Source organism: Somniosus microcephalus, chromosome 13 (genome assembly GCF_052327205.1).
Source record: "Somniosus microcephalus isolate GS21.2 chromosome 13, FLI_Smic_1.0, whole genome shotgun sequence".
NCBI classification, from domain to species: Eukaryota; Metazoa; Chordata; class Chondrichthyes; order Squaliformes; family Somniosidae; genus Somniosus; species Somniosus microcephalus.
The window spans coordinates 194,684,285-194,711,471 of NC_140999.1; the positions used below are offsets into that span (position 1 = coordinate 194,684,285).

At 41.7% G+C, this 27,187-nt stretch overlaps 2 protein-coding genes and 1 long non-coding RNA gene across 10 annotated transcripts in view; 2 read left to right on the top strand and 1 right to left on the bottom strand.

The window, feature by feature from the left end:
- The window catches only part of LOC147108943 (uncharacterized), a 60,285-nt gene extending 59,409 nt beyond the window's left edge, over nt 1-876 (bottom strand). Inside the window, exon 1 of one of the 2 annotated variants that reach the window (XR_015080691.1) lies at nt 705-876. This is a non-coding gene — a long non-coding RNA (uncharacterized LOC147108943). Of the gene's footprint in view, nt 1-627 lie in introns of both variants that reach the window. The other variant, XR_015080693.1, reaches the window with a different exon arrangement.
- The window catches only part of cpne1 (copine I), a 141,333-nt gene continuing 114,565 nt past the window's right edge, over nt 420-27,187 (top strand). For 2 of the 6 annotated variants that reach the window (XM_086005916.1, XM_086005910.1), the window contains exons 1-2: nt 476-527; nt 1,108-1,145. The gene's annotated coding sequence lies outside the window, so the exon portion shown is untranslated. Of the gene's footprint in view, nt 528-1,107; nt 1,146-5,397; nt 5,494-17,833; nt 17,902-19,831; nt 19,923-27,187 lie in introns of those variants that run through there. The other 4 variants (XM_086005915.1, XM_086005911.1, XM_086005912.1 and 1 more) reach the window with 4 other exon arrangements.
- rbm12 (RNA binding motif protein 12) lies at nt 447-25,278 on the top strand. 2 transcript variants are annotated; one of them, XM_086005909.1, is made up of 2 exons: nt 447-527; nt 19,777-25,278. In XM_086005909.1, the coding sequence occupies exon 2, from the start codon at nt 19,802-19,804 to the stop codon at nt 22,310-22,312; it is 2,511 nt and encodes an 836-aa protein (XP_085862035.1). In that variant the 5' UTR covers nt 447-527; nt 19,777-19,801; the 3' UTR covers nt 22,313-25,278. The 2 variants fall into 2 exon arrangements, with proteins under 2 accessions (XP_085862035.1, XP_085862034.1); XM_086005908.1 differs by lacking the exon at nt 447-527 and adding an exon at nt 17,816-17,901.

Sequence of the window (27,187 nt, forward strand, 5' to 3'; positions counted from 1 at the left end):
CCGTGTAGCCTGATCCTGCTCCTATTTCGTGTGTCTAATTCTGTTAGATTCAGGAGATGGTTCTGTGATAGTGGATTGGCGGTTAGGATCAGATCAGCCATGATCTCATTGAATGGCGGAGCAGGCTCGAGGGGCCGATTGGCCTACTCCTGCTCCTATTTCTTATGTTCTTAAAGCCTTAAAAACAGCTTTAGGATTAACAGTACAAATGCAGTGGTCAATTTTACAGAAAAATCAACAGTTTTAACAGTACAGGTACCCATAGTGAAAAACAATTTTACGCCAGTCCTATTCGCAATCCAGTAACTCCTCATTTTTCCCCAGGGATGGGAGAGGAGTGGTGACGTCAGAGAGAGGGGGAGGGAGCGATGACGTAATGACGCGCGGTGACGCAGGGCGCCGCCGCCATGTTTGCCGAGTGAGGAAAGGAGCGGGAGCGGCGCGAGTACCGTCCGTCCGTTCGCTCACTCACAGCCGCCCCCCGTCTTAAGCCTTTTTAGTCCCCTCTCCCTCCCCCCGTGTTACCGGTAAGGGCTCGGTAACTCAGCTTCCTGCGGGGCCGCCGCGGGTTCTGTGTGTGCGCGCGGTGTATTTAATTATATAAATGCAGCCTTTTTTTCCTCCTACCTCAGGAGTTTTTATTTGAGAGGGTTGGGGAGGGAGATTAGGCCGCGGAGGCCTCAGTCACTCGCTCGCTCACTCACCCGGCGCATCCGCCTCCCCGGGGCTGGGCTCGGGTCCCTCGCGGTCGGATTGTGGAGTGAGTTCGGCTGGCGGGGTTTGGGTTTGGGTTCGGGGTGTGGTGTGTGCGGGGAGGCCGCGCCCGGGATCTGAGGTGAGCCGCCCGCCCGCTCTGAGCGCGCCTTGGGAGCAGACAAAGAGTGTGCGGGCGCAGCAAGAGGGGGGCCGTGATACCGCCCGGGAGTCCTCCCAGCACCCAGACACACTCTTCACTCACTCAGCACACGCTCGGGTTTGTAGTGTAACATTCGCCAGCCGATGGTATTCCTAGCTCTGATTATCTGACCCCCCAGGAGGATTTCAGCACCACCCATGTACTTCCCTCCCCCCGAAGGCAAATTAATACATTGGCCATTTTTTTTTTAGCTGTTCAAGATTCAGAATTCGTGTCTGATAATCTGCAGGTATTTACTGGTTTCATTTTTTTTTGTGGCGGCTGCTGCACCTTTTGAAAAGCTGCGAGGTCTATTTGATCTAATGGTCGTGGTGTGCATCCCTTTCAGCGAACTATCTGCGTGTGTTGGATCATAGCGCCTTCAGAACATTGACAATTCTGTTTTTTGCTAAATGGGTTTGAGTGTAGAACAAGTTAGATGCTTATTTCGTTGATTTAAAAAAAAAAAAAAAAAATCTCAAGCATAAACATTGAAGTTACAGCAGAAAAAGGTATTCTTCCAAAAAGGAAGGGAGTTGATGCGCATTGCACTTGGTTTTATCTGACTGATCTGATTTGTGATCTGGGTTGTTTGTTTTCTTATCCTTTTGACTTGCTCCTATTTATTTTTTATCAATTTGTATTCTACTTGCATTTTTAACATTTTATTTTCTTCATTTAGGGCCTTGCTGTAAAATGGATGTCAGCTAAGTCTGGTTTGTTGTGTGCGTAGCTTCTGCTGAAGCGTTGTTAGAATGTCTACTTTGTCGCATCAGCTTGTCCCTGGAGCAGTTTTGATCGAGCACACTTTAATTGTGTTTAGTCTGTACTTTAGCAAGTGTTCTTGTGCAATTGTGTATTGGTTATACGTTTGAATCTCAAACTAGAGTTCTTTAAAAACACATTTGTAACCCTGTTTTCATCTACTGTGCTAGATGTGAGTGAGGTGTACGGTTCCTGTGCTTGACTTTATTTTTCTAATGAGTTTTTTGGAGTTTTTTTTTAAATCAAAAGTTTTTTAATAATATGTATAAAAGGAAGGAGTAATGGTTTGGTTTTTAGTTAATGTGATGTGAATCTTAAACCACATTCTTAGTGAGTAGTAAAGATGTCTTTTTGTTTGCACCAGCTGGAACTGCTCCAGTTCCAGTCCAGTACTGCTGGGAATGAGCAGAGCCAGCAGCATTTGTGCTACGATAGACTGTGTATATTTAGAACTCGGATGTGGGATGGGGAAATCATTAGTGGCGATCGCAGATTGTTACAGGCACAGTTGGTTGCTATGTTCATCAAATAGGTACAGCGGTCATCCCAGCGTAGACCAGAGGGTGAGTCTTGTATTAATTTGGCTTTGCAAACTGCTTATGTAGACTCTGGTGTTAATTTGGAACTTTGGTTAGTTTGGAATAATCTGTGACATGTTTAGTTAGGCCTTGAATTTAGATAGCTATTGGGGAACGGTAGCATCGTGGTAATGTTACTGGACTAGTAATCCGGAGATGAGTTCAAATCCCACCACGGCAGCTGGGGAATTTAAATTCAGTTAATTAAATAAATCTGGAATAAAGAGCTAGTGTCAGTGATGGTGACCATGAAACTAATCGGATTGTCGTAAAAACCCGCCTGGTTCACTGATGTCCTTTAGGGAAGGAAATCTGCCGTCCTTACCCGGTCTGGCCGATATGTGACTCCAGACCCACAGCAATGCGGTCGACTCTTAACTGCCCTCTGAAATGGCCCAGCGAGACACTCGAGGGCATTTCGGGATGAGCAATGAATGCTGACTTTGCCACTGACGCCCACATCCCGTGAATGAATAAAAAATTATTTTTTCAATTCTGAACAATTAGAACCTCTTAAATTCTAAACACACCCAATTCTAAATGCTCCCAACCAATAATGTGCCTTTTGGAAGAAATCAATATATGAATAGAGATCATTTAAAAGTATTGGGGGTTAATATTAGCTCCAGGCAAATATAATTACCTAAGATCCTGGGTTTTATATTGTCTGAAACTTTTTTTTAAATTGGAGAAACGAGTATTTGACTTGAAACTGTGCAGACTAAGAAATAAATCAAACCAAGTGAGAGGGGATGCAGCTACTGAGAAAATAGAGTAAACTTCAGATATTAAGTGATTTTAGTAACTAAATCTATGAAACATTTTAAAATTCCCTGATCTTGACTATAGCAAAGCTGGACTGTGGAGGAATTGGTCTGTCTCACAAGCTCCTCCTTCTGTGCTGCTGATTTCAGAATAAATGTTTATTTACAGGGAACACGGGCACATTTAAAGGAACTATAATAATCGATATTTAACGTTGCAGTCTACAATACATCCACTGCCCTTCTGCGTGTACAAATATTTGAAGATTTTTTGCCATCCTAATGCAGCAATTTATTTTCTCTGCCAATTATTCTTCCTGTATCTACTGAATGTGCTGACTCCATGCAGGGTATATCTCTGCAGGCATGAAGCACCCTCTGGTGCCTTGCCCAAATGGCCATAATTTGCACATGAGCCTCGATGGTAAGTGTCAGCGGGGTTATTTGTCCGAGTCTGATCTGTCTTCACCTGTTATCCACAAATGAGCGCACAGACTTTCAGGAGCAGGAATCTTTTTTTGCCATATCCCACCCGCCTCACTGGCTTAAGATCTTGCCACTTTCCTGATGTGTATGGCACAATACTTTCTGGATAAACTTGCTGAGCCACCACGGAAGCCCGTGTGCCAAGTTTTTAAAGCGAGTTCCATTTTTCTCCTCTCTAGGTTAGCCTACTCCTTTCATGGGATATTCTAATCTGGACATTGTCAGTAATGCCGGTTTCTGCTCGTCCAGGACTGTGCTGTGTGGAGCCAGTGGACACGATATGTACCAGAGATTCGTCAGGCCGTTGCAAATTTAGTTACAAAAAACAAATTATCAGGGCTGTAGCATAGTTTTTCACCCCGCACACAATTATTAGAATCTGGAAAGCTTTATTGCAGATAGCTATTGAAGTTGAATCGACCGCAGTCTCTGAAAATAGAGTAGGCTCTGACCGACTAGAAGGACCGCGCTGCAGTGTGATATGGAGTTGACTTCTGTTCTCTTCTCCCTCCCTCCTCTGCAGCTTCAGGCACTGAATTTATTTTAAATTGGAAATTTAAAGGGGGGTGTGATGGTACTGCCTAAAACACAACCCTTTCACCTAGAACAGGATTGAATCTTGACCAGATTAATGGGACAGTCTCTTCTCTGTCCACTAATTTACAAGATGCTAAGTAAACCCATCTTGATTTAAGTTGCTGGTGGATATGAATCCAGAGCACAGAACTACCTTTAAATTGCTCTCTCTAAGACTTGGAGATGGGTGGTGTGGCTAACAGGAAACTCATTAAGAGCCCATTGGCTGTTATTTATACACGACTTGTACATTATGTTCAGTCTTTCCATCAAATAGTGTCCATTGGATCCCGATGTGTCACTGTTTAGACTTGAGTAAAATCAAACAAATCTACGTTTTTAAACCTAATAATCAAATTGGAGTCAGGCTTACTGGAGATAAAGGTGATAAGACTCAATGATATTGTAGAAGACCTAACTGTTGACTAGTTCAAAGAAAGATCTATTGGTTCTACCCTTTTTGTATTGCAACTGCAGGCACAGTTTTAATTGGTTATTACAGGCCATCTGTTCCATTGGCGGCATTGTGATTTCTGGGGAAATGCTTACTCTGCGCAGGATTTTCCTGAGTGTGTGAGTGGAATGAAAACAGCCATTAGAATGAGCTGAATGCTTAAGCTATGGTGTGCTTGTTTATGGAATTAAAAATAGCCGATTACGTATTTTTAAAATTTGGGGCTATCTTGTGGTTTGAAAGTGGATATCATGCTATTAGAGGGAGTTTTATTCTGCACCCGGCCCCGTGTTCCCAGGTTTTCTCCCTTGCTTTCTGAAAGCATTAGCTTGCACTGAGAAGCATCTTCGTGGGTGCTGACTTTTGTTGGCCTGCCCCAGTGGCCACTCTTGATAGTGTCGTCAGGCTGTTCAATTGTGGGAGCCACAGCTCTGTGGTAGTGATGTTTCATTATGGGGCAATTCCACAATCCTGCTCTCCTGGTAGGGGGTGCATCTTGGGAAATCATGTCCTATGATTTTTCTGTTCATTAAAATTAATTTCACGAGATGTTCTTCTCCCCACTGGAATTGCCGGATTACTGGAATTGCCGGATTACTGAACCACTTGTATGTACAAGGTTCGCCAAAACATTTGAAAGCAGGTGTAAGTGTTTTATTTAGAAGCAAGAAATTTGATTACTCACTTTTACTTTATAAAAATGTTGTGATCAAATTTTACACCAAAAGGTATTTCAGAGATGTTTTTAGCATGTAGATTTTCTCATTATATTTGCTTGTATTTTTTAAATGCTCTAAAGTGACACTGATTATTATTGGGAGAATGATTTGTGTGTGAATTGTTTGAAATTCTGTTGTAAACTATACTTTTCCCATCCAGCCTTCTTTTTTAGGCGTGTAATCCTGAGCACATGAATTATTTTGGCCCAATTCTGCTTTCTAAATTGCTGGCAAGTGGCTTTGAAAGATAGAGGAGGTATGTGCTGTACTATTTGGACTGAATGTCATGCTTTGGTAATATGGTTATACAAGATCTAACTGATCTAGGATACAGTGTCCTTTCACTGCTGTTGATGCAATGTAGAAAGATTACTACAAAATATATAACGTATGTTTTTCCAAAAATAGAGGACCCCCATATATTCCAATTCACTTCGTCGTTTCACTCATTGAATTCACCTGACAGCCTTTCCTGGAAAAAACTCCCTTCTGTGAAATCTGATGCCAACCCGTAGACTTAAAAAAAGCACTTAGATAATATATAGAACATAATTTTCCATTAGCCAGTCAGATTAATTTTTTTAAATGCGTTCATAATAGATGGACATCATCCGACAGCTGGAAAAGTCCATGCATCATTTACAGTGCAGGAAATTGAAATTGTGATTTATTCCCAACATATAACTACGAGTTCCTGCAATGGACTGAAGGAATTGAGCGAGATCTTTTATTATTTGCAGCTAGGGTATGCCATCTTGCACTTTTTTGCACTGTTAAAAGCATGTCGATAGGTGTGATTTCTGCCTTTTATTTTCACATCCAAATTACCATTCTTCATGCATTAGAGGAACAGTAGTGTAGTGATTGTTACTGGACTAGTAAACCAGAGGTCTAATAATAATCCAGAGATTGAGTTCAAATCCCACCATTTCAGGTTTAAAAATCTGGTGTCAGTAAACGTGACACCTGGTTGATTAATCTACTTTAGGGAAGGAAACATGCCAGATCCAGCCAATAAACTAGTCCAGTCCCCCACAAACGTGGTTGACTCTTAACTGCCCTCTGAAGTGGCATAGCAAGCTACTCCATTGTATCACCAACATTGCCGGGATGGGCAATAAACACAGGCCTTGCCTGTGACAACCGTATCCTGAGAATGAATAAAATAATCTCAATTGCTACTCGTACAATGCGGGTCACATCACAGCTGAGCCAACTCTACCCATTTCCACATATTCAAGAGTGTCATTGGATCGAGATCAGTCCAATTTCTTTCCCTAGTCACCTCTTTTTTTTTTCCCCCTTGATCTCCTCTCTCTCCAAACCTACAGGCCAATCCTAGAATCCCCAACTTTTCCGTTGTTGAAATCAGCACAGCCCATGGATCAAACCCGAGACATCCTAGCTCGTAAGGCCCAGTACCACCCTGAGGATTTCTGTCTGTATTCAAGGAACATTTTTCGTTGGATAATCATGCAAAAAGGTGTTGTCCAGGTGGTTGTTTTCAGTTTGTCAAAATAGTGTAATTTACTGGTAGGTTATTTTCTTTTTCACAAGGATATAAAACTTTTTTTTACCTTTTTGCCAAAATATTCTAAAAATAAATGTATGTAGTTAAAATCAGTAATTGTACATCAAGAATTATCCTCACTCCAGTCTTCATACTATTATGAATGGGATGTGTTTGGTCTCGAAGATGCTGCTGGAGTGTGTACAGGCTAAATTCAACTGACTTAAAGCTACTGGGTATTGTCTTTCTTGGACATCTCGGTCTGTGTGAGAGGCTGAATTGCAAGATCCTTTACTGTGGAATATTTGAAGAGGAGGGGAATGGCTAAAGCTTAATTTGCCTTAAATTTGCAAGTAAAACATGCAAATTGGCTTGCTGTTTTCATTGACCTGGTAACAAGTACATTTTCTATATGTATGAGAAATAAGCAGCTTAAAAGATGATTTTTTTTTCGTGCTGGTGTTGATATCCTCCTCCATTACTTCCAGTTAATAGAATTTGAAAAAAAAAAATCACTTTTCCCCCCTAACTACTTAAAGGATTTGAAAATGTAGACTGAATTTGTGTCTTTGAGTTACATTTTGTCGTGTGTTTAATTTCAGAATTTATTTCGGTTGTAGACAGATTTTCACTAGGTATGAATGTTGCTTGTTTTCTCAGACTTGCTTAAAATTGTAGAGTTCCTCCTTTCTGTGTGATCGAGCAAAAGAAAGATCCTATATTTCAGTGTGTAATCTTCTTCGTTAACCTTTTTAAGGATTACTGTAGCATTTCTGCAGCAGAGATAAGTTAATTATTGCAGGACTCTCTGGGCATATGTCCAGCATTCAAATGAGAAATGTTCAGAAATTGTGTGTGTATATATATATATATATGTGATGAGTTCAATTTGCAAGCTGCAGCGAGCACTTAATTCTCAAAAGGGTTTAGAAGCTTCTGGATTGTTGTGTGTGAAACTGGTTTGCTGATGGTCGCTGTTCAAGGATGATTGTGGAAGCAGTGGTATGCTGTCTGCTTTGGTCTGAAATAAATGTATTTATTTATTTATGATCAGCGTTGGTTTTTAAAATAAAAATGTAACAAACACTGAGCTTTGTTTGCAGCTTTCAGAATATGCCTGTGCTTTCAGCTCTACAGTACCTTTGTTACTATGGCAATAAAAAACTGGAATATTTCAAACTGGGTGTTTTAATTTGGTGATGTGCAAATGAGGGCTAAAGATTCTTGTACTGTCGTTATATTGCTCTGTTGTGGAACCAATTTTGATCAGTTGATCTTGAATGATGGGAAACTGATCTGAAATTGACCAACTCTTTGTTTGAAAATGACTGATGTATTTGGCAAGGCCATGTTATTTTTCAGGTCAAGTAGCATTTGAAGCATAATTTTGTATAATGAGCTTGGAATCTATAAGCTTTGTTCACTATTAATGGATTTGTTATGGGATGATGTATAAAGCGGTACAAGTTTACTATTTAACAAACTGAAGTTATAGTTTGTTTTGCAGCACTGTTAGAGTTTCATTTTACTTGCTATGCTGGTGATAAAATTGCAAGATTCTGCCTTCTGTGATCATTGTTGTGTAATAGTCTGTGCTGTGTTTTGAGAAAGTTAACAAATTGCAATGATATTCTTTTTGATCACATTTCGGATAATCTGTATTCAAGAACTAAAGCAATTTAGTACAGGTCTTCTGGTTTATAATATGCTGAATCTTGCAGTAATTGTGTAAGAGTATGCTTGGTTTATTCAAACTGTTGCATTTTTAATGACAAGGGCTTGTGTAAATGTTGCTGTTTTTTAATGTTTGTGTAATCTTTGAAAAGATGCCATTAACCTGAATCTGATTTACAATTGTGTAAAGCTTATTTTCATGTCCGCAGTTACAAGTTACAGTTTCTTCTTCCCAAATGTTCAGTTATGACTTGTTTTACTTTGAGTAGCTCATTTTAAGGTTTTTGGCTTGGTGTTTATGTTCAATGTTGTTGCTTGGTGCATATCGTGTATTCAGAGCTGTGTTAAATGATCAATTTATTCTGGTTGGTGATTGTGTTGTAATAAATGGCAATACTGTTGGAATTCACTACATAGTTTGGAACTTTTCAGAGTGGTAATTATGTCATCTGTCAAATGTGATTCTAGGGGAGAGCTTCCCTATCCTGTTGTGATTGCTGTATGTGGTTGCACAAGAAGGGAGGACAATAATCACTGGCCATTTGGCCACCACCAAAAATGGTATAATGGAGCTTCTTGCATGTCAAGAAACCGCTGTCTGGACCAGTGGCCATCTTGGCACTCTGCACATTTTGTATTGCTGATTTTGTGGCTCGAGTTGAATTTGTGCTGTGTAGCATGTTACGAAGGAACCAAATGTTGGTGATTTTAGGGGGGCTTAAATATGCAAATGTTTGTGTTTTTGTCATCTCAAACCCTCCTCTAGCCTTTGAGGAAGTTTATTTCTGCACTTCTGTTGCGAGCTTAGCTAATTTGCCAGTACCTTCAATGCTGTCACAACTGCCGATCCAGTTCGGGGTAAATGGGGTATGTGTGATTCCTCACATTGTGCGCTTCTGATTTTGGTTGTGGCTGTGAGGTAGTAAATAGCAGTGGCCAGGGAGGGAGGAGGAAATTGGAGTTGGGTTTAATTTGTGCCTCGCTCCCACAATAGTCTGTTTGGCATTGGCAGATACTGGGAGTAGGGCACCTGGTTTTCCTGTTTCTCAGGCAATGATTCTTTTGTCTGTCCTAAGCAAAGGAGACTTGTTGAACAGTGTTGAGGTTGCTGCTTATCGCTATGTACAAATATCAGCATTGTGGGAGAATTTTTTTTCCTCATTTTTCTTAACCCTCCTGTTAGTATTGTGCCCCTGCTCTGCTCAGTCTGACGGATGAGGCAGTCCAGCCTGAAAACATCTGTCTCTCTCCTTGGTCACTGCTAGGAAGGATGCTTTACTGGTGTAGACTCCTGGCCAGCTTTTCTGCTTCCTCTTCCTGAATCCAACAGAAGTTAGTGTAAATCTCCCTCTATGGACCCAATGGAATCTGGCATTTTTGAGAGATGAATGGCATTGTTTTCTAACCAGACTCTGCCAGAAGTGATGTTTTAAAATTACAAAGCAGCAGTTCACGATCCTGAGACCTAGCATTAATGGGCTGAAGGATTTGTGTCAGCTGTGGCTCAGTGGTCGCACCCTTGCCTCTGAGTCAGAAGATTGTGGGTTCAAGTCCAGAGCCTTGACACTTCAGTGCAGTACCCAAGGGAGTGCTACTGCACTGTCTGTGGTGCTGTCCATCGGATGAGATGGTAAACTGAGTCTGCCCTCTCAGCTGGACATAAAAGATTCCTTGACACTAAGTTCTCCATGGTGTTTAGGATGATATTTCTCCCTCAGTCAACACCACTAAAACATGATCTGGTCGTTATCTTATTGCTGTTTGTGGGATCTTGCTGTGTGCAAATTGGCTGATGTGTTTCCTACATTACAACAGTAACTGCTTTAAAAAGTTATTTATTGGCTGTAAAGCGCCTTGGGACGTCCTGAGGTGGGGAAAGGTACTATATAAATGTACGGTTTTTTTCTGTAGCTTTCACAAGAAGCAATTTTTGGTATTCGTATTGGCTCAGCTTTGCTAAATCTAGTGACAATCTGTAACAATGCCGTGAAAGTAAAGAGTACTTGAAATTACGATGCTTAAGAAAATATCCAATGTTGCTTTTGCAACATGTCTTGGTTGCACTTGTTTGTAATGCTGGCACTCTGTTTAAGAAACAATACAAGTTAGGTTTATGGCCCAAATCTGCATGATAGGCAAGAGGCAGTAGTTTTACTCCATTGTGTGATTGAAATTTGGAGCAAATACATACAATATGTGGTTATGCTATGACAGGCCTTCAACGGCCAGTGGATTGGCTAGAACAACCGAAAACGCTGGAAATACTCAGCAGGTCAGGCAGCATCCGTGGAGAGAGAAACAGAGTTAACGTTTCAGGTCTGGGACCCTTCGTCAGAACTGGAAAAAAGCAGGAAATGGAAAGCCGGTTTAGGGGCTGGGAAAAGGGGGAGGGGCTGAAAGAACAAAAGGGAAGGTCAGTGATCGGATAGAAAGCAGGAGAGATGAAGAGACATTGAGAGATATTGAAGGCGAGAGGAGGGGGTAATGGGACAGGTTAAGGAACAAAGGATGGCTCGAGATGGGGCGTGAATTGCGCTGGCAGAGTGAAGGACAGCTGCCATGTGGGAGGGAAGAAGGAAAAAAAGAAAATAGTTTGACTGCTGTAGCAGGTAATTACTTAGCAGTTTGTGTACGGAAGAACATCTTGCATAACTAGACCTTCAAGAATCAAGCATCTTCGATTCTACCCTCTACTTGGTTCACTAGGAAATCTGGTGGTGGTGTTCTGATTATTTAGCATAATGGTACTAATACACCATACAATAAATTGCATTGATGTGACTATGATTTAATGTGCAATATTTTCTTATGCAATTCTATCAATTTGCCCCCACAACTAGTACTTCACCCAGGCATTAGACAACTCCGAAATCCACTCAGCCCATGTTTGGAAGGCAAAATCTGTCAATTAACCCCTGGGTGTTTTGCATAGTTCAGGTAGATGCATGAATACTTTATACATTCAATGACCAGTACAGAGGAACTATCAGCATTGTAACATGTGGGCTATTCTAGAAACCATAGGCAGATGGCCAGTATAGAGGGCTTGATGCATCACAATCCGCTGTATTCAATTCACAGCTACTGGTTATAGATGTACGGATCAATTGAACAGTGATATGTTTGTAATATATATCTGTGTAAGTCTTTGTCAAGGACTAAAGTGGAGCCCATCACTAAACTGATTCTGTGCTAACTTCGTTTTCCTCTTTTAGAAGTTTTAGCAAATGAAACCAAATTGGTCTGAAGCCCTGTCCCTGCTTTCACTTGCTTCATAGCATCACTAAGAGCTTACTGGCAGTTGTAACAATGAGGTAGCTGAGCTAGTGTCTTATCTGTGATCTAGATTTGACTGGAATTGATGTGATGCAAGTACTTTGTGATAGAGCAGCCATTGCTTGTACTGCAAAGATGCAAGCTATCGTGCAGATGTCTGATCTCTTGTGGTGTGGATGCTGTCCGCCCTGGATCTACGATCTAAGGGCGGACTAATTTGTGCAAGTAACGAGCGGCAGCATCAAGCATTGTAGAAATGGCAAATTCAGCTACACTCTGAACTGACTCTGGTTTCAGGGAACCTACCTGCTGGGGTTGGCTTTTATCCCTAGATTAACCTGAAGATACAGGGACTGAACATTTTATTAAATCTGTAGCCTTTAGATTTATTTTCCCATAAATCAGAAGTTACAACATGCAAATAGGAGTTGCAGCGCTGAGTGTCAGCATCACTATCCACATATACACGGGATTCACAGTGAGCCAAGATGATGCATTCGAACTATAAATGCACTATCTAATTGTACATTGGAGCACCTTGTATTTAACTCTACTGTTTGTACGACACTGTGTGGCAGGTGACTTGCTGTGAAGATTTACAGATGATCTTTACTATTCAGTAGCATTCATAATCTACTTCTTTTGAGTTTCTTGGCGTGCACATTCCAAATTTAAAAAAATTGTTTGATTGTCTATAGCAGATGAATCCTTTGAATGTTCCTAATCTTTACCAACCCTTTTTTTTTGGGGGGGGGGGGGGGATTATTAAAATTTCACTGGGCTGTGAATACAGGAATATATGCCTTACAGTAAAATCCTTCCCTCTAGGCACCAACCTATCGAGTTGTAAACACAGTGGGCAGCTACTGGTTACCACCTCTACCATTTTCTTTTTTTTAAACAGTGAGTGTTGTGGATTTTTGGAGGGGGTGGTTTACTTAAAAGGAAGTGCTTGAATATGGTAGATCAGAATTAACATATGCCTATTACTGGGGAAACCACTGGGTTTATGACGAGGGTTAATTCCACTCCTGCAGTTTCCCAAGAAACTCCTTTTAAGTCAGTATCCCCAATGATGTCAGTATTCTGTTTAAATTAAAAGTGGCAAAGGAATGGAACTAAACAAAAGGATGTTTTAATTTTTAAGGGATTATGTTGATACTCCCTCTTTTTAAAGCATTAGTTACTCCATATCTTGTGCTGATTGTATAGAGTGATGTTTCTTCACTGGCTAAGGATTATTAATAACCAAAGAAATTGTCACCTGCATATTTTACCAGCAAACGGTCCTTTTGGGAAGTTCACACTGTTTTATGTTTAGTAACATTTTTTCTCTGTTTATTGAACTTGCCTCGGCTGCCAGCTGATCTTTTTTAAATACAGCCCTTCAAATGTGGGATATAGGTTTGAATCCAGACATATTTACAAGTTTCTCCCCCTCCTCTGATGGTAAGAATCTACATCACATGAGGTTGGGCATTCTTAATTTCACAGATGCACCAAATGTGGCACAATTGATACTAATATGGCAGTTTCACTTGTGTCACAAGGATAGCGGTGAGGGGATGGAAATGTTCCATCAGTGTAGCAGGGGTGTATTCTTGAGGTTGAGCACAAGTTAGTTAGTTTGCAGGGTAGAGGAAGCTTTACTCAGCATTTGGCCGTGCTGTAGCTGACCTGGGATTGCTCTGTGCTGATACTGGCTGATTAAGGCAGGGAAAGTTTTCCGTTCCTTAGTATTGACATCCTTTAAACTCTGAGCATGGAAAAATTCACAAATATAAATTTAAAGCAGTATTTTATTATAAAAGATGCTTGGTTGCATCAGTAAATAAGTTGAATGTTAGCAATGTTCTTGAACCAGTGATGATTTGAAATTTCTAAGGAAACACATACCTTGAGATTTGTCAGGTTCTGAGTAAGTTTTGTCTTGCTGCAACTTAAGCTCTCAAAGGATAATTGTCTTCCTCTTTTTGTTAAAATAAAAATAGACTTCTGTGATATGAACCCATCAAGTGACTGTCCCTTTTTAACCATAGAAATTTCAGCTCCAAAGGAGGCCTTTCAGCCCATCCTTCTGGTCAGGGCCATGCTCCACATTGGAGCTATCGACTCCAATCTCATTTCCTTGCACTTCCAATATTTTTCTTTCGGACTTGAAATCTCTTAAATGTTGTGATTGACTTGGCTTCAATAGTCGCTTTTGATAACTCGCTCCGTATTCTAACAGCACTTGGTATGACAAAATTCTTCTAACCATTCCCTGAATTTTTTAAAGTCTGATTCTTCCTGTTTTATATTTTTTAATCAAATGAGCTTTAAATAAGGAGCCGGGACCCTTGGTACAAACTAGGCAGGCGTTGGTGTTCCTAGGGCAAGGGAGCGGTTTTATAGGATTAAAGTGGAGGAAGAGGTACAGTATTGTGGACCTATTCAAAAATCTTAATGGAAAATTGTATACTTGCACAATGTCTGTGGTCCTACAAGAATGCATTTACCTTGTAGGTATCACAGGAATAGCTGATAGAAGAAAAATCCCTAATTGACACAAGTGCAAAAATTGTACCCAGGGAAGTGAAGTGTAATTATTGTTCTAGGTACTTGATCAAGTAGAAGCCATGTTGTAAGATGTGCACATCCTCTGCACACTCCACATTATTTATCTTTTGTAGCTGAACAGTGCCTCTAACATGGTGCACATTGTGGGTCTGCAGTTATTACTTGTGCAGAATGTTCGCCATAATCTTGGAAGTAAAACCTGACCTCCTAGGTTGCAATGAATACTTCTCTGCAGCCAATCATTGGTCCAGGCCCACTCAAACTCCCAATGGAGCTTTAAGTGAATTTATTGCGAGGGCATGTTAATTGCACTGTGTGCTATCACAAGTAGAAAGCCTTGTATGCATCTTTTGAATGATCCATAACCAGCACCTGTGTCTTGTGTCTATTTTTAGTCACATTAATTGGTGCCTGACTGGGAGCAAACTCCTGTACTGAGAATCTCTCATCTTTCATCTGATTGTCATTGTTCCAGTAATTCTACACCATAGATAGAAGATAGGAGCAGGAGTAGGCCACTCGGCCCCTCGAGCCTGCTCCGCCATTCAATGAGATCAAGGCTGATCATCCAAATTCAGTACCCTGTCCCTGCCTTCTCCCCATACCCCTTGATCCCTTTAGCCTTAAGAAATATATCCAACTCTTGAATATATTTAATGAACTGGCCTCCACCGCCCTCTGTGGCAGAGAATTCCACAGGTTCACCACTCTCTGGGTGAAGAAATTCCTCCTCATCTCAGTCCTAAATGGCTTACCCCTTAACCTTAGACTATGACCCCTAGTTCTGGACTCCCCGGCCATCAGAAATATCCTTCCTGCATCTAGTCTGTCCAGGCCTGACAGAATTTTATAGGTTTCGATGAGATCCCCTCTCAATCTTCTAAACTCCAGTGAGTATAAGCCCAATCGACACAATCTCCTCATACGTCATTCCTGCCATCCCAGGTATCAGCCTGGTGAATCTTCGCTACACTCCTTCCATGGCAAGAACGTCCTTCCTCAGGTAAGGTGACCAAAACTGCACACAATACTCAAGGTGCGGTCTCACCAAGGCCCTGTACAACGGCAGCAAGACATCCTTGTTCCTGTACTCAAACCCTCTTGCTACGAAGGCCAACACACCATTTGCCGCCTTAACCGCCTGCTGCACCTGCATGCTTACCTTCAGCGACTGGTGCACAAGGACACCCAGGTCTCTTTGCACTTCCCCTTCCCCATGTATGACTTGCCACCCACTTTATAACTTTAAATTTGGCTCTTTCAAATCCTGTTTCAGATAATGACTGCCCATGCTAATTAATAAAAAATGCATTTTAAGCAAATGGGTAGCTATAAAAATTGCTCTTAAAAGAATTGCTTTATTAAATATGTGCACTTTCCCCTGTGATCAGATTATTTTAACAAGTTGCAAAAGTTGAAATCTACAACTGAGTGTTGCACTCTGGCAGTTTATTTCCCAACTGTGGATTATCACAAACTCACGCTGGTTGTCACAATTGTTAGGCTCGCAAAATCCAGTGAAGATTATCAGTGACGTGAAAGAGCACCAGCTATTAGCAGTAAAATTACCGTGAGCTCTACAGTAGACATTTTTCAAAATACCAGGGCTGTAGTCTAATCTCTGGGTTCAGATGATGGCTGTAATTCAAGATTCACAGTTACAGCTAATCACGTAATGAGATTATTGCCTTTATCACTCCTCTGCACCTGTTCTATATATAAACCATCCAATCCTTTGTCAAGGTTACTGCTTTGTCATCACAGCTAACTGTCCATTCAGTTTTGCTTTCTTGACAGAATTTTTATGCTTTGGGTAAACATTTTTTCATGAGCAATTGGTTAGTTTCTTGTTGAAGTGGTCATAGGAAAAGTACAATCTGTGCAAAGGCTGCAGTGAAATAAATGTGGAGTAGGAATTCTCAAACGTCAATTCAGTTTTTCTAAAGGTTGCTGTTTGATAAGCTCCAAGTGATCTGTATACTTGAGCTAAACACTTGCCTTTTATCACTGAACAAAATGCTTTGAATAGCACCTTCATGACCTGTGAAAAATAGTGACTTATGTAATGGTATGGGTGTAACTTGTCATTGTCGATCTGACGAATATTGCTGTGTATCGTGCACACCCCTCCTCCTCGCCTTGGCCTGTGAATTTAAGAGAAACTAACAGTATTTTAGATACATATTAGTATCTGTTTAGAATACGCAATTTTGTTTTAGGATGGAAGATTATATTATATGTGAAGATTTATAGTAAATTCTCACAGCTAACCTCTTCAATTCAGGAGTAATTTGTGTAGCATTCCAATTTCATTATATTCATGGCATAGTAACAAATCGAATACCGCAGATGACTAGTGTCAGATACACCAGTGATGTTTGTAAATAGATAGTGGCCACACATGGTAGAAAGCCTGAGTTTCTCTTTGGTAAAACACAGCTGTCAGCTCCCCTCATTTCCAATTGTTCTGTACAATATCATACCAGTTTCCGGCACAGAAGGAGCCCATTGTGTCGGCCGAAAAAGAGCTAGCCAGGCTAATCCCTCTTTCCAGCTCTAGGTCCGTAGCCTTGTAGGTTACGGCATTTCAAGTGCATATCCAAGTACTTTTTAAATGCGATGCAGGTTTCTGCCTCTACCACCCTTTCAATACGAGGGCAGATGTCTTCCAATTTAACATCTTCCTGAACATGTGTACAGTTGTAAAGCTTTTTAAGCCATGACTAAATTCCAACAGTTATTTGTGGACTCCTGCCAAATGAAAGTGCCTAGCCCCACTGCTTCAAATTGGAAGACACAGTAGCCCATCAAGCCTGATTCACTTGGGGGAAGTGAATATCGTTCCCAGTTCCTGTAGCTCAGTGAGAAATAGCTGAACCGTGCAGACCAGGAAAGTCCCAGGTTTGATCCCTGATCTTAGGTGAGTTAGCTGATCTTGGCTAGGGCAGCAGTAGGGGCACTACCATTGGCATTGGCTTAGCGAAGGGCAATCCTTCCTGGGTTCCAGCTCCTGGGTGCTATCCAGTGATCCCTGTTGGAATTGTATGTGCGGGCATCAGGCCGTGGCGGGTTTGAGCTTGACTGCAAGGTGGAATAGCCTGCTGATGCTCGCTGACTAGGCTTACACTAGCATGGCTACTTGGGTGAGATACCGGAGGGCCCCAGGCATTCATGGAGCTGTACCCCAGCAAAGAGCTCTTTCAGAAGTGAAAATTGGTTAGGGAAAACAGTGTTCAAAAGTTTCACTTGGGATGAACCTTGGGCATTCCATTTTTGCTGAATAACCTTCCTTTTCTGTGCTTTTCCTTACCACAACAATTGGTTCTGGAGGCTTGTGATTAAGGTCTTGTATTTGAAGCATCCTTTTTTAAATTTAGCAAGAGGAGATGTGATGGTTAATGCTGTATAACATGGGAAGTTGTGAGGAATTCTGAAATGTTCAGTTTGCGCTGATTCTGCAGATGCGGTCTTATGTGGTGACATTCGTGTACACGACAACAGCCTGATTGCATTGCGTATTGCAGACATTGATTTGTCATCCCGTTTATTCTTTCTGCAGTCTGTAAAGTTGGTTTAAATTGGTTGACAACAGGATTGGCTGGTGTCCTCAGCTGCTTAAGGGAAACGCCTCTGTTTTGGTCACAGGTAAGATTCTCTTCTGTAAAGGTTGTTTTAGATACTGAATTTTAAGATTTATATAGGCTCCATGTTGATATCAAATTTTGAGCTGATACATTGAGATTTACAATTTTCAATTGGTATTTAGTAAAATGGCAGTAGCTTTTGGATTCGTGTAGACTATTCTGGTTTAAATATAGTATTTCAGAGTCTAATTTTTTTGCTATTTTGTGTGTCTGAAGTGGTATTGTTAAACTCGCAAAGACATTTGACAAGTCTGTTTTAGGCTGCAAATTCTGTTTGAAGTGTTTGATTGGCATGTTGAATTTTAATCTCCTTCCTCTGCAACATTGTTATTCGAATGCATTGGGTTTGCAGAACCACTGGTATGATCATCCTAGCTTTAAAAATTGCAGAATTGGCTATTAGCACAGAGTGAGCACAGAAGCAAAAGACCACCAGATTTGTATATCATCTAAACTTAATGCAAGAGTTTGCTTACTGTAGTTGTCTTGGATGTCTGAGAAATAGTGTTCTTTACAAGCTGCGAGAATGATTTCAAATCTGGGGAAAATCTGAGTTGTAGTTTACTGTTATCAAACTGCTTGCTTTTGCATTCAAATTTAATGTTGCATATTGGTGCATCGGTAAGGAAGTTTGACATTAAAACGAACATCCTCCAAAAACACACCGTCAGATTCCACATGTACGCTGACTACACCCAGTTCTACCTCCCCATCACCCCTCTTGACCCTGCCACTGCCTCTGATTTGTCACGTTGCTAGTCCGACATTCCGTATTGGACGAGCAGAACTTTCCTCCACTTGGATATTGGGAATACCAAAGCCATTGTCTTTGGTCCCCGCCCCAAACTCCGTTCACTAGCTGCCCTCCCTGGCCACTGCCCGAGACTGTTCACAGCCTCTGCATCCTGTTAGATCCTGCGCTGAGCTTCCGCCCCATCTCCTCTCCATCAGCAAGACCTCCTGCAATATCGGCCGACTCTGCCCTTGCATCAGCTCATCTGCTGAAACCCTCATCACTGCCTTTGTTACCTCTAGGCTTGACTATTCCAATATTCTCCAGGACAGCCTCCCACCTTGCACCCTCTGTAAACTTGAGCTCATCCAAAACTCTGCTGCCCGTGTCCTAACTCACACCAAGTCCCGTTCACCATCACCCCGTGCTCACTGCCCCGTGTCCTAACTTGCACCAAGTCCCGTTCACCCATCACCCCTGTGCTCGCTGACCTACATTGCCTCCAGGTCCCGCAATGCCTCGATTTTAAAATTCTCATCCTTGTGTTCAAATTGCTCCATGGCCCTTCTTCACTCCTTGCTCCCTATCTTTGTAATTCCTCCAGCCCTACAACCCTCTGATCTCTGTGCTCCTCCAATTCTGGCCTCTTGCACATCCCTGATTTTAATCGCTCCACCATTGGCGGCCGTGCCTTCAGCTGCCTAGACCCAGTGCTCTGGAATTCCCTCCCTAAACCCCTCAGCCTCTCCTCCTTTGTTGCTCCTTACAGCCTGCCTCCTGTCCTGATATCTCCTCGTGGCTCGGTGTCAAATTTTGTCTGATAATGCTCCTGTGAAGCACCTTAGGATGTTATTACTTCATTAATGGTGCTATATAAATGCAATTTGTAGTAGTAAAGAGAAATGCATTACTGTTGTGGTTTCTTAATTAAATTGCTATGCAATTAAGTTTTGGGTATTTATGCAAGTTGGACTCAAATTAATGCAATGTTTGTTAAAACCTGACCTAAAACTTCCTCTATGCAAAGAATTTGCTGGTTTTTCTGTGATGGCTTATATTCTGTGCTAAGTACATTGTACATTTCTGGTTCGGCTGGTTTTGTTCTAACACGTCTGACGTAGTTCGTGCCTTTTTCGTCTGCAGGTGGTTGTTATTGATTGGGCTCAGCATGGCCGTGGTCATCCGCTTGCAGGGTCTCCCCATTGTGGCGGGGACCATGGATATCCGCCATTTCTTCTCTGGATTAACCATTCCTGATGGTGGCGTGCATATTGTAGGTGGTGAACTTGGTGAGGCTTTCATCGTTTTCTCCACAGATGAAGATGCACGGCTTGGTATGATGCGTGGTGGGGGTACGATTAAAGGATCCAAAGTATCACTCCTACTGAGTAGTAAAACTGAAATGCAAAATATGATTGAGCTCAGTCGTAGGCGTTTTGAAACTGGTAATGTGGATATGCCACCAGTGGGCTCAAGCAGACCAGGGCCACCTAGTAATGCTGGTATGAGTGGAAGGGGTAATTTGCCTACTACTATGCCTAACCTAAACACTCCCACTATGGTTACTACAGCTTCCTCGTTGCATGAAGGCATGGGGAATAAAAATGTGCCCACCTTTTCTGCTGCCAGCATGGGAAGCACCCCCTCGAGCCTCAATCCCACTTTTAGCAGCCCTGGGTTTAGCATGGGTTCAACTATGGCCAGCACCATGCCACCATTGAATACAATAAACTCTGTACCACCACTGCCACCACTTCCTCCTTTACCTACAATGCCATCACTGCCGCCTATGCCTTCAATTCCTCCAATTGGTATTTTGCCAACATTGCCACCAGTGCCTCCCCTTCCTCCTATAGCACCTCTTGCTCCTATTCCCCCAATGCCACCTATACCTCCTATGCCAAGTTTGCCACCCATGCCTATGAATGCAGGTAGCACTCTCCCTCTAGGAAGCTCTGGACCCAGTGGAATGAATGGCTCTGGGTCTGCATTGGGCATCAGTAGTAGCATAAGTTCCATGTACATGGGTCCCATGGGTTCGTTGAACCCCATGCACCCCATGAATTCCCATAGTTCAATGAATAAAGGACCACCACCAATTAATCCAGATGATCTGTATGTCCATGTTTATGGGATGCCGTACTCTGCAATGGAATCAGATGTAAGAGATTTTTTTCATGGACTTCGAGTTGATGCAGTGCACATGATGAAAGATCATTTGGGGCGTAATAACAGAGATGCGATGGTGAAATTTTATGGTCCCTCAGACACTTTTGAAGCTCTGAAACGACATGGAAAAATGATGATGGGCCAGAGATTTGCCAACGTGTTCCCAGCAACAGAGAGGCAGTGGATGAATACTACAATTGGCTTTAATGCACCCAAAAGCATGGGCCCCCCACCAACCATTGGGCATTATGGACACAGCCTACCTCCATTTCACACATCTAGGTCTGAATCTCCAAGCAGACGTGAAAGGTCACGATCACGTTCTCCTCATGAGAAGGAGTTCTGTGTCTATTTGAAAGGCTTACCATACGAAGCTGAAAACAAGCACATCATGGAATTCTTCAATAAGCTGGAGCTCATAGAGGACAGCATCTACATAGCCTATGGACCAAATGGAAGAGCAACAGGTGAAGGGTTTGTGGAATTTAAAACTCCCACTGATTACCAAGCAGCGTTGTGTCGCCACAAGCAGTACATGGGCTGTCGCTTCATCCAGGTTCATCCAATCACTAAAAAAGCAATGTTGGAAAAGCTAGAAATTATTCAGAAAAGAACACACAACTTTGTGCAAAATGAACAGAAGAGAGAAGTAACACTGAAAACTGAGGAAGTGTGTGGCTCACCAAAAATTTGTGGTCACATATGGAATATTCCTTACAATGTAACCAAAAGTGACGTGTACCAGTTTTTGGAAGGTATTGGACTAGCAGAAAATGGTGTCCAGATTCTTGTTGACTGTAATGGTCAAGGGCTGGGGCAAGCACTGGTGCACTTCCTGACTGAAGAGGAGGCACAGAAGGCTGAGCGACTACATCGCAAGAAATTAAACGGACGCAATGCATTTCTCCAACTAATCACTCTTGAGCAAAAGCAAGACATGGAGACAAATCCACCGTTTCAAGCCAAAGGTCCAAAGAATCCAAACCAAGGGAGTCTTGATCCTCCTTTCCTCCCATGTATTGGAGACAGCATGTTTTCTCCAGGTGGCAGTTCAGGTAATCTTAATGGCCCTGTACCGCCATTCAACCCTGTCAGTAGCTTTAGTGGATCAAGTAATATGTTTGGAGCTGGCCCAGGTCCTGGATCTGGGCTCAGTGGTAGTATTGGCGATGGTCCAGTGGGAGGGCCTATTTTTGGAGGCAGCAGTTTAGGTAGTTTCCCACTACCAGGGGTTGAGCCGAGCTTTGGCGGTGGTCCTTTAAATGCCAACAGCCCAACAGTGGTTAAAGTGCAGAATTTGCCCTTCAAAGTATCTGTGGATGAAATCCTGGATTTCTTTTATGGTTACCGTGTGATTCCCGACTCGGTGTGTCTGCAGTTCAATGAACAGGACATGCCGACGGGTGAAGCAATGGTTGCTTTCGAGTCTTGCGATGAAGCAATGTCCGCTGTGGTTGACCTCAGTGATAGACCAATGGGATCGAGGAAAGTTAAGCTCGTCTTGGGATAATCCAAAATTTTAAACTAAGGCTGGAGCTTATAGGCTCGCCTTTAGCGCAGCTATTTAATATGGAGGTTGTCTGAGTTTCTGATGGCCTAAAACTTGCAAGTGTTTGCAGCTGACTTTTTGACCCAGATTATTTGGAATCCGATGACCATGTTTAGGTGTCCAGTGGGAATTGTAAGTACACCACTGATAGTGTAGACCTAGCAGAAGTGGATGTTTTGTGTAGATCCATGAAACTGTTAGCTTATTCATACACTAGGCAAGCATAAAGCCTATGCACAGATGCATATTAGATGCTAATGTACCCATATTCCTTTGTTACAGTGCAATTGTTTGAAGTTTTGGCACCCTGAACGTTGAGTGGGTAGAAGCTCGGTCTCTGGCAACGAATCTGTAACTGCAGATAACTAACCTTGCATAAGCCTAGGTTGGGCAGTTCTTTCTAAGTGTAAATGATAGTATTTGTGCACTTGGGCGTTCTTGTCAGCTGCCATTAGACACCGTGAAATGGCAGGAACTGGGGTGCAAATCAGTTGGACACTCAGTTCTTCATGTGCATGTTGACCCTTTTCTTCTGGGCACGGTATGTTTTATTTGAATCTTTGAGTTTGAGAGCAGCCATTCATTCTCTCTGATCGCTGTATATAAACAGCATACTGCAGGTTACGTTGTTTCACTTCTGTGTTCAATTCGAACTTGTGCTAATGTATGACCTGAGGCTTGACATTCAACTGTTTGTAGAGCTCACTTGTGTGCTAGTTACCTAATTGTTCTGCTAGTACCCACACTGTTCACATTGATGCTGCACCAGTGGTGAATCTGTTCAGAGTACTGTGAGGAACTCTTATTTTGACCACTACAGGCTGCCAGTAGAAACGCTTCTTGCTCTAGGATTTGGCCAGTACCAACCTTTTAATGCTGACCCACTTGGTGGTAACATTTCTGCATTAATACTTTTTTAAAATTTTGTTACTTGTGGTTGTTGGTTTGTAAAAGTATACAAAAAAAACCCGAACTAAACCCATTCAAAGATGAAATGAATTCTTGTAACAATGTTTTTTTTTTTTAAAAAAAAGTCAAGCTGCAAATGTATTCCTCTCTGGCACTGGGAAACGTTCATTGTATTCGTACCAGCATGCAGTGCTAGTAGAAATTTAGTGTAACTAGCATTTTGAAATGTATTTGTAAGCAAATATGTGCTGGATAGACACAGTGCCCTGTACTGGGAAATTCTGTACAGTCTTGTTAATGACCCATAACTCAATAATCCGACTGTATCATATCCGTAAGTTTCTTGTAAAAGATACAAAATGAATCAGTAAAAGTGTGATGCCATTTTTTAACAAAAAAAAGAACAATGCGTATTACTTGTTTGAATTTTTGATGTGTTTTTGCAAATGATGTTGAGAGGAGATCTAAAACGTATGCAACACTACATTGTATAGTGAGAAAGGACTTTTATTGGTCTACTGAGCATCCGTAACGGGTCCCAGTACATCTTAGGATGTTGCATCCCAGTGGCTTCCAGTTTTGGGGCCACAAATGTACTGTACCGGTGGAGTTTATTTAATGTGGGGTGGGGGTGGGATTTGGAACCGATTTGGTCTTGATTCATGAGCATAGATTCAGCTCCCAGTCAAACTGGGTCGCAAAAGTAGCAGGATATTTTAATTTACTTGGCAGTAATACCTAATGGTAATGTTGCTCCGAGCTCCTGCTGGTCGACTCTTGACCCAAGTTTAACTCTTCAAATCTAAACCCAAGGTCTGCTCAGTGGGCTAATGTGAAAAGTCCCCATAAACTACTTTTAAGAACTATTGTAAGAACTGCATTGTTCTTTGTGTGACCAGGATATCTGCAGATGCAACATATTAAGCGTCTTTGTATTGGCGCAGTTGCATTTAAAGATCGCCATTGTAATTTGCAGACTGATGAATTTTGCATTTACATCTATTTGGTGAGATCAGTAGGCAAAGTTTTGAACTGAACCATGATGTAAAAGAACAAGTTGTACATACACCATTATCTTCTGCAGCTTTCTGTCAATAAAATGCATTCCGTGATAAATAAAGGAAAAAGCTCCTGTAGGTTTAGATGTAAAGCTTTGTGTTGCTTTTTTAAAAAAAAAAAAAAAAAAAAAAAATTAGGCCAGACAAATGGCACATTTGTTGGCTGTCTTTTTGTTTTCCTCTGTGTTTTGTGTGAAATAGTGAAGGACATTGTAGTGCACCTGATGTCTGAATCTGATGGCCTGGTGGGAACGAAGTTGTCCAAGGCTGACTTAAATAGATGGGAGGGCCACAGCTATCTGACTGATTCCCTCATTGATCATCTATATTTTACAATTGAATTTGCTTCTGAAATAATGAGGTAATGTTTTGAGTTTCTTCATTAATGAGCAGCTGGGGCAGTGATATTCCATATGAAAAGGTTTGCTGCTGTTCTTCATTGGGTTGAGAAAATCAACTAGCAACTGGGGAGAAAAGTGAAATTCTCCGCAAATAATTTCAATTTTTCCCCTTTTGAAGTTCCTGTTTGCTAAGACTGGCTGTGTTTCTTGTTTTACCACCCCCAACCTTGCAATGCTCCGTTCTCCCTAAGGAGCACCAAGCCTATTTTGCTTTTACCCCCACTTGCACTGCTCTTACAACTCCTGGAAAAGAGTTGGTGTGATTTCAAAAGAGACGAGCCATTGCTGGTTAGATTAGATTTGATTTACCTGTGGCAGAATACTGGCTACTTTCTCTCCCAATTACTTTTTAAGGGTGTGTATCAGACTGAATTCTACCTGTTATCAAAAGCGAATGAGTGAATTTTTGTCTGGTTTGTCCTAGTGGTATATTCTCAATTTACTTTTTTCAATTTTCAACAGAGAAGTTGTACATAATATTTACATGAAACTCCAGTGTCTTGTTCTGCTGTTGTACGATCCTTAAACTGCATACATAAAATGGCAAAGAGTAACTCATTATCTGACTTGTCCAAATTGCTTGTGTCTGATTTACTTTGCCTACTCATTGCTGTATTGACATTGCTATAAAGACACTGGTGTGCTACCTCTCAACATTGTGCTGACCACTTTGCATATACAGTTTGGAATATGCTGCGTTTTCCTTCAGTGAATCAATAGGCATTCTGTGCACCAAATACAATTTGATGGCTTCAGTGCAGACGTTTAACATGAACATTCATTTGTCAGTGATCCTATGCATTTATATATGGTACAACTACCAAAAACGCATTGCTTGCATAGTGGCAAGTTCTATACTTTGCAGAGAATGCGTACTGATGTTGATCATCTGCAGAATGGGCATCGGTTTTAAATATAATTGCAAATGTGTTTATTTCTGAAACTTATTCCGCCTTTCTCTTCTCAACTTAACTGTTAATGTTGGCACAGAAAGGCATCTCCATTTCACAAATTGGGGTAATCTTGTAAAAGTTACTTCCTTTTTTTAATGATCCAGCACTGACTATTGATTTTCTTAATATTTTCATAAATGTCCAAAGTTGGAATATGATGAAATAAAGGCTCATGTGGTATTTGACTTTGTGAACGTGGTGTGCAAATGGTTTAGATTACAACGAAGTGCTTTGGTGAAGGTGATGATCATTAAGAGACATGGTCTTGTGAAACGCTTTTTATATTTGGGAAAAAGAAACTCCATCCACGAGACATTTTACAACACTTGTACCATCTGATTATTGATTTATGCTCTTGATTGGTGAACCATTTTGCAATTACTTCTGTTCAGTAGAAGTATCACGAGTGAACAAGCTGATGAATTTTGAATGTACTGTAATGCAGTAACTCGTTCAGAGCCATGGGACCTGCAGGAATGTACCAAATTAATCAAAAGGTCCGTATGCTGCAAATATAAAGGCTGATCTTTGTATGGAGAAAGCTGCTGAAGAGTGCAAGTGTATCTGCTCTGAATAATGCTCCATTTCATTTATGTGCCGCTGTCAGTTGGTGCCAGCACTGCCATCAAGGCTGCCAATTTTGAGAACTTTGGCTTGGACCTGGCTGCCATCTGCAGTTCCTGCTGTCTCCATTGCTGTTTAAGTGCAGAGATCAGACTTGTAAAATCATTGTGGTGACATCAACTGGGAGAAGGTAGGTTGACAGATGTGTTTGGGAAGGAGAGGAGTGGTTGAATAAATCCAATGACAGAAATTTGGCATTCATTTACATTTTGGTGGGCAGATGCTTTTATTAATTTGTTCTCCATGCGGGTGACACTGCCCACCCCAAGTTACATGGAGACGATGGTAGTTTACCACATTGATGGCAATCATTACAACTGAGTGGCTTGTTAGGCTGCTTGAGAGGGCATTAAGAGTCAACCAGGTAGTGTGGAACTGTGTAGGCCAGACTGGGTAGGTATGGCAGTTTCCCTCTATCCTTAAGGACATTCGTGAACTAGTTGGATGTTCTTGTCCAGAAACACTCCTCATTTTGTCTGGTGCCAGCTGACAATTACCAGTCTTATTGAATTCAGTTTCATAACTTGCCATGCTGAGATTTGAACTTGCAACCTCGAGGTTGCTGACCCAGTACCATACCCAAGTGACCAGAATGAGACAATGTACTCAACTATCCCCAGTGTGCCGCTCCTAGCGGCTGGTTACAGAGGGGCATTAGTGTGGACTCGGGCTGGCTGCCCACTTCTTGGTCAGAATATGATGTTGGAGAAATGCCGATATTCTTGGCAGCTGTTCCTGGTTCAGGCCAATGTCAACACTTCACCCACTACTTCAAGTGTGACTGTTGTGTTGCCTGTAGCAGCTACCCTGTGGAATCTGAGATTTCACAATGTTCATTATAACTTTCCGACTGTGTTTGAGCCCTCTAAAACTAGCTTGAGACTGCCCATA

Coding starts and splice junctions, on each gene's coding strand:
- rbm12 (XM_086005909.1), top strand. CDS start 19,802: ATGGCCGTGGTCATCCGCTTGCAGGGTCTCCCCATTGTGGCGGGGACC.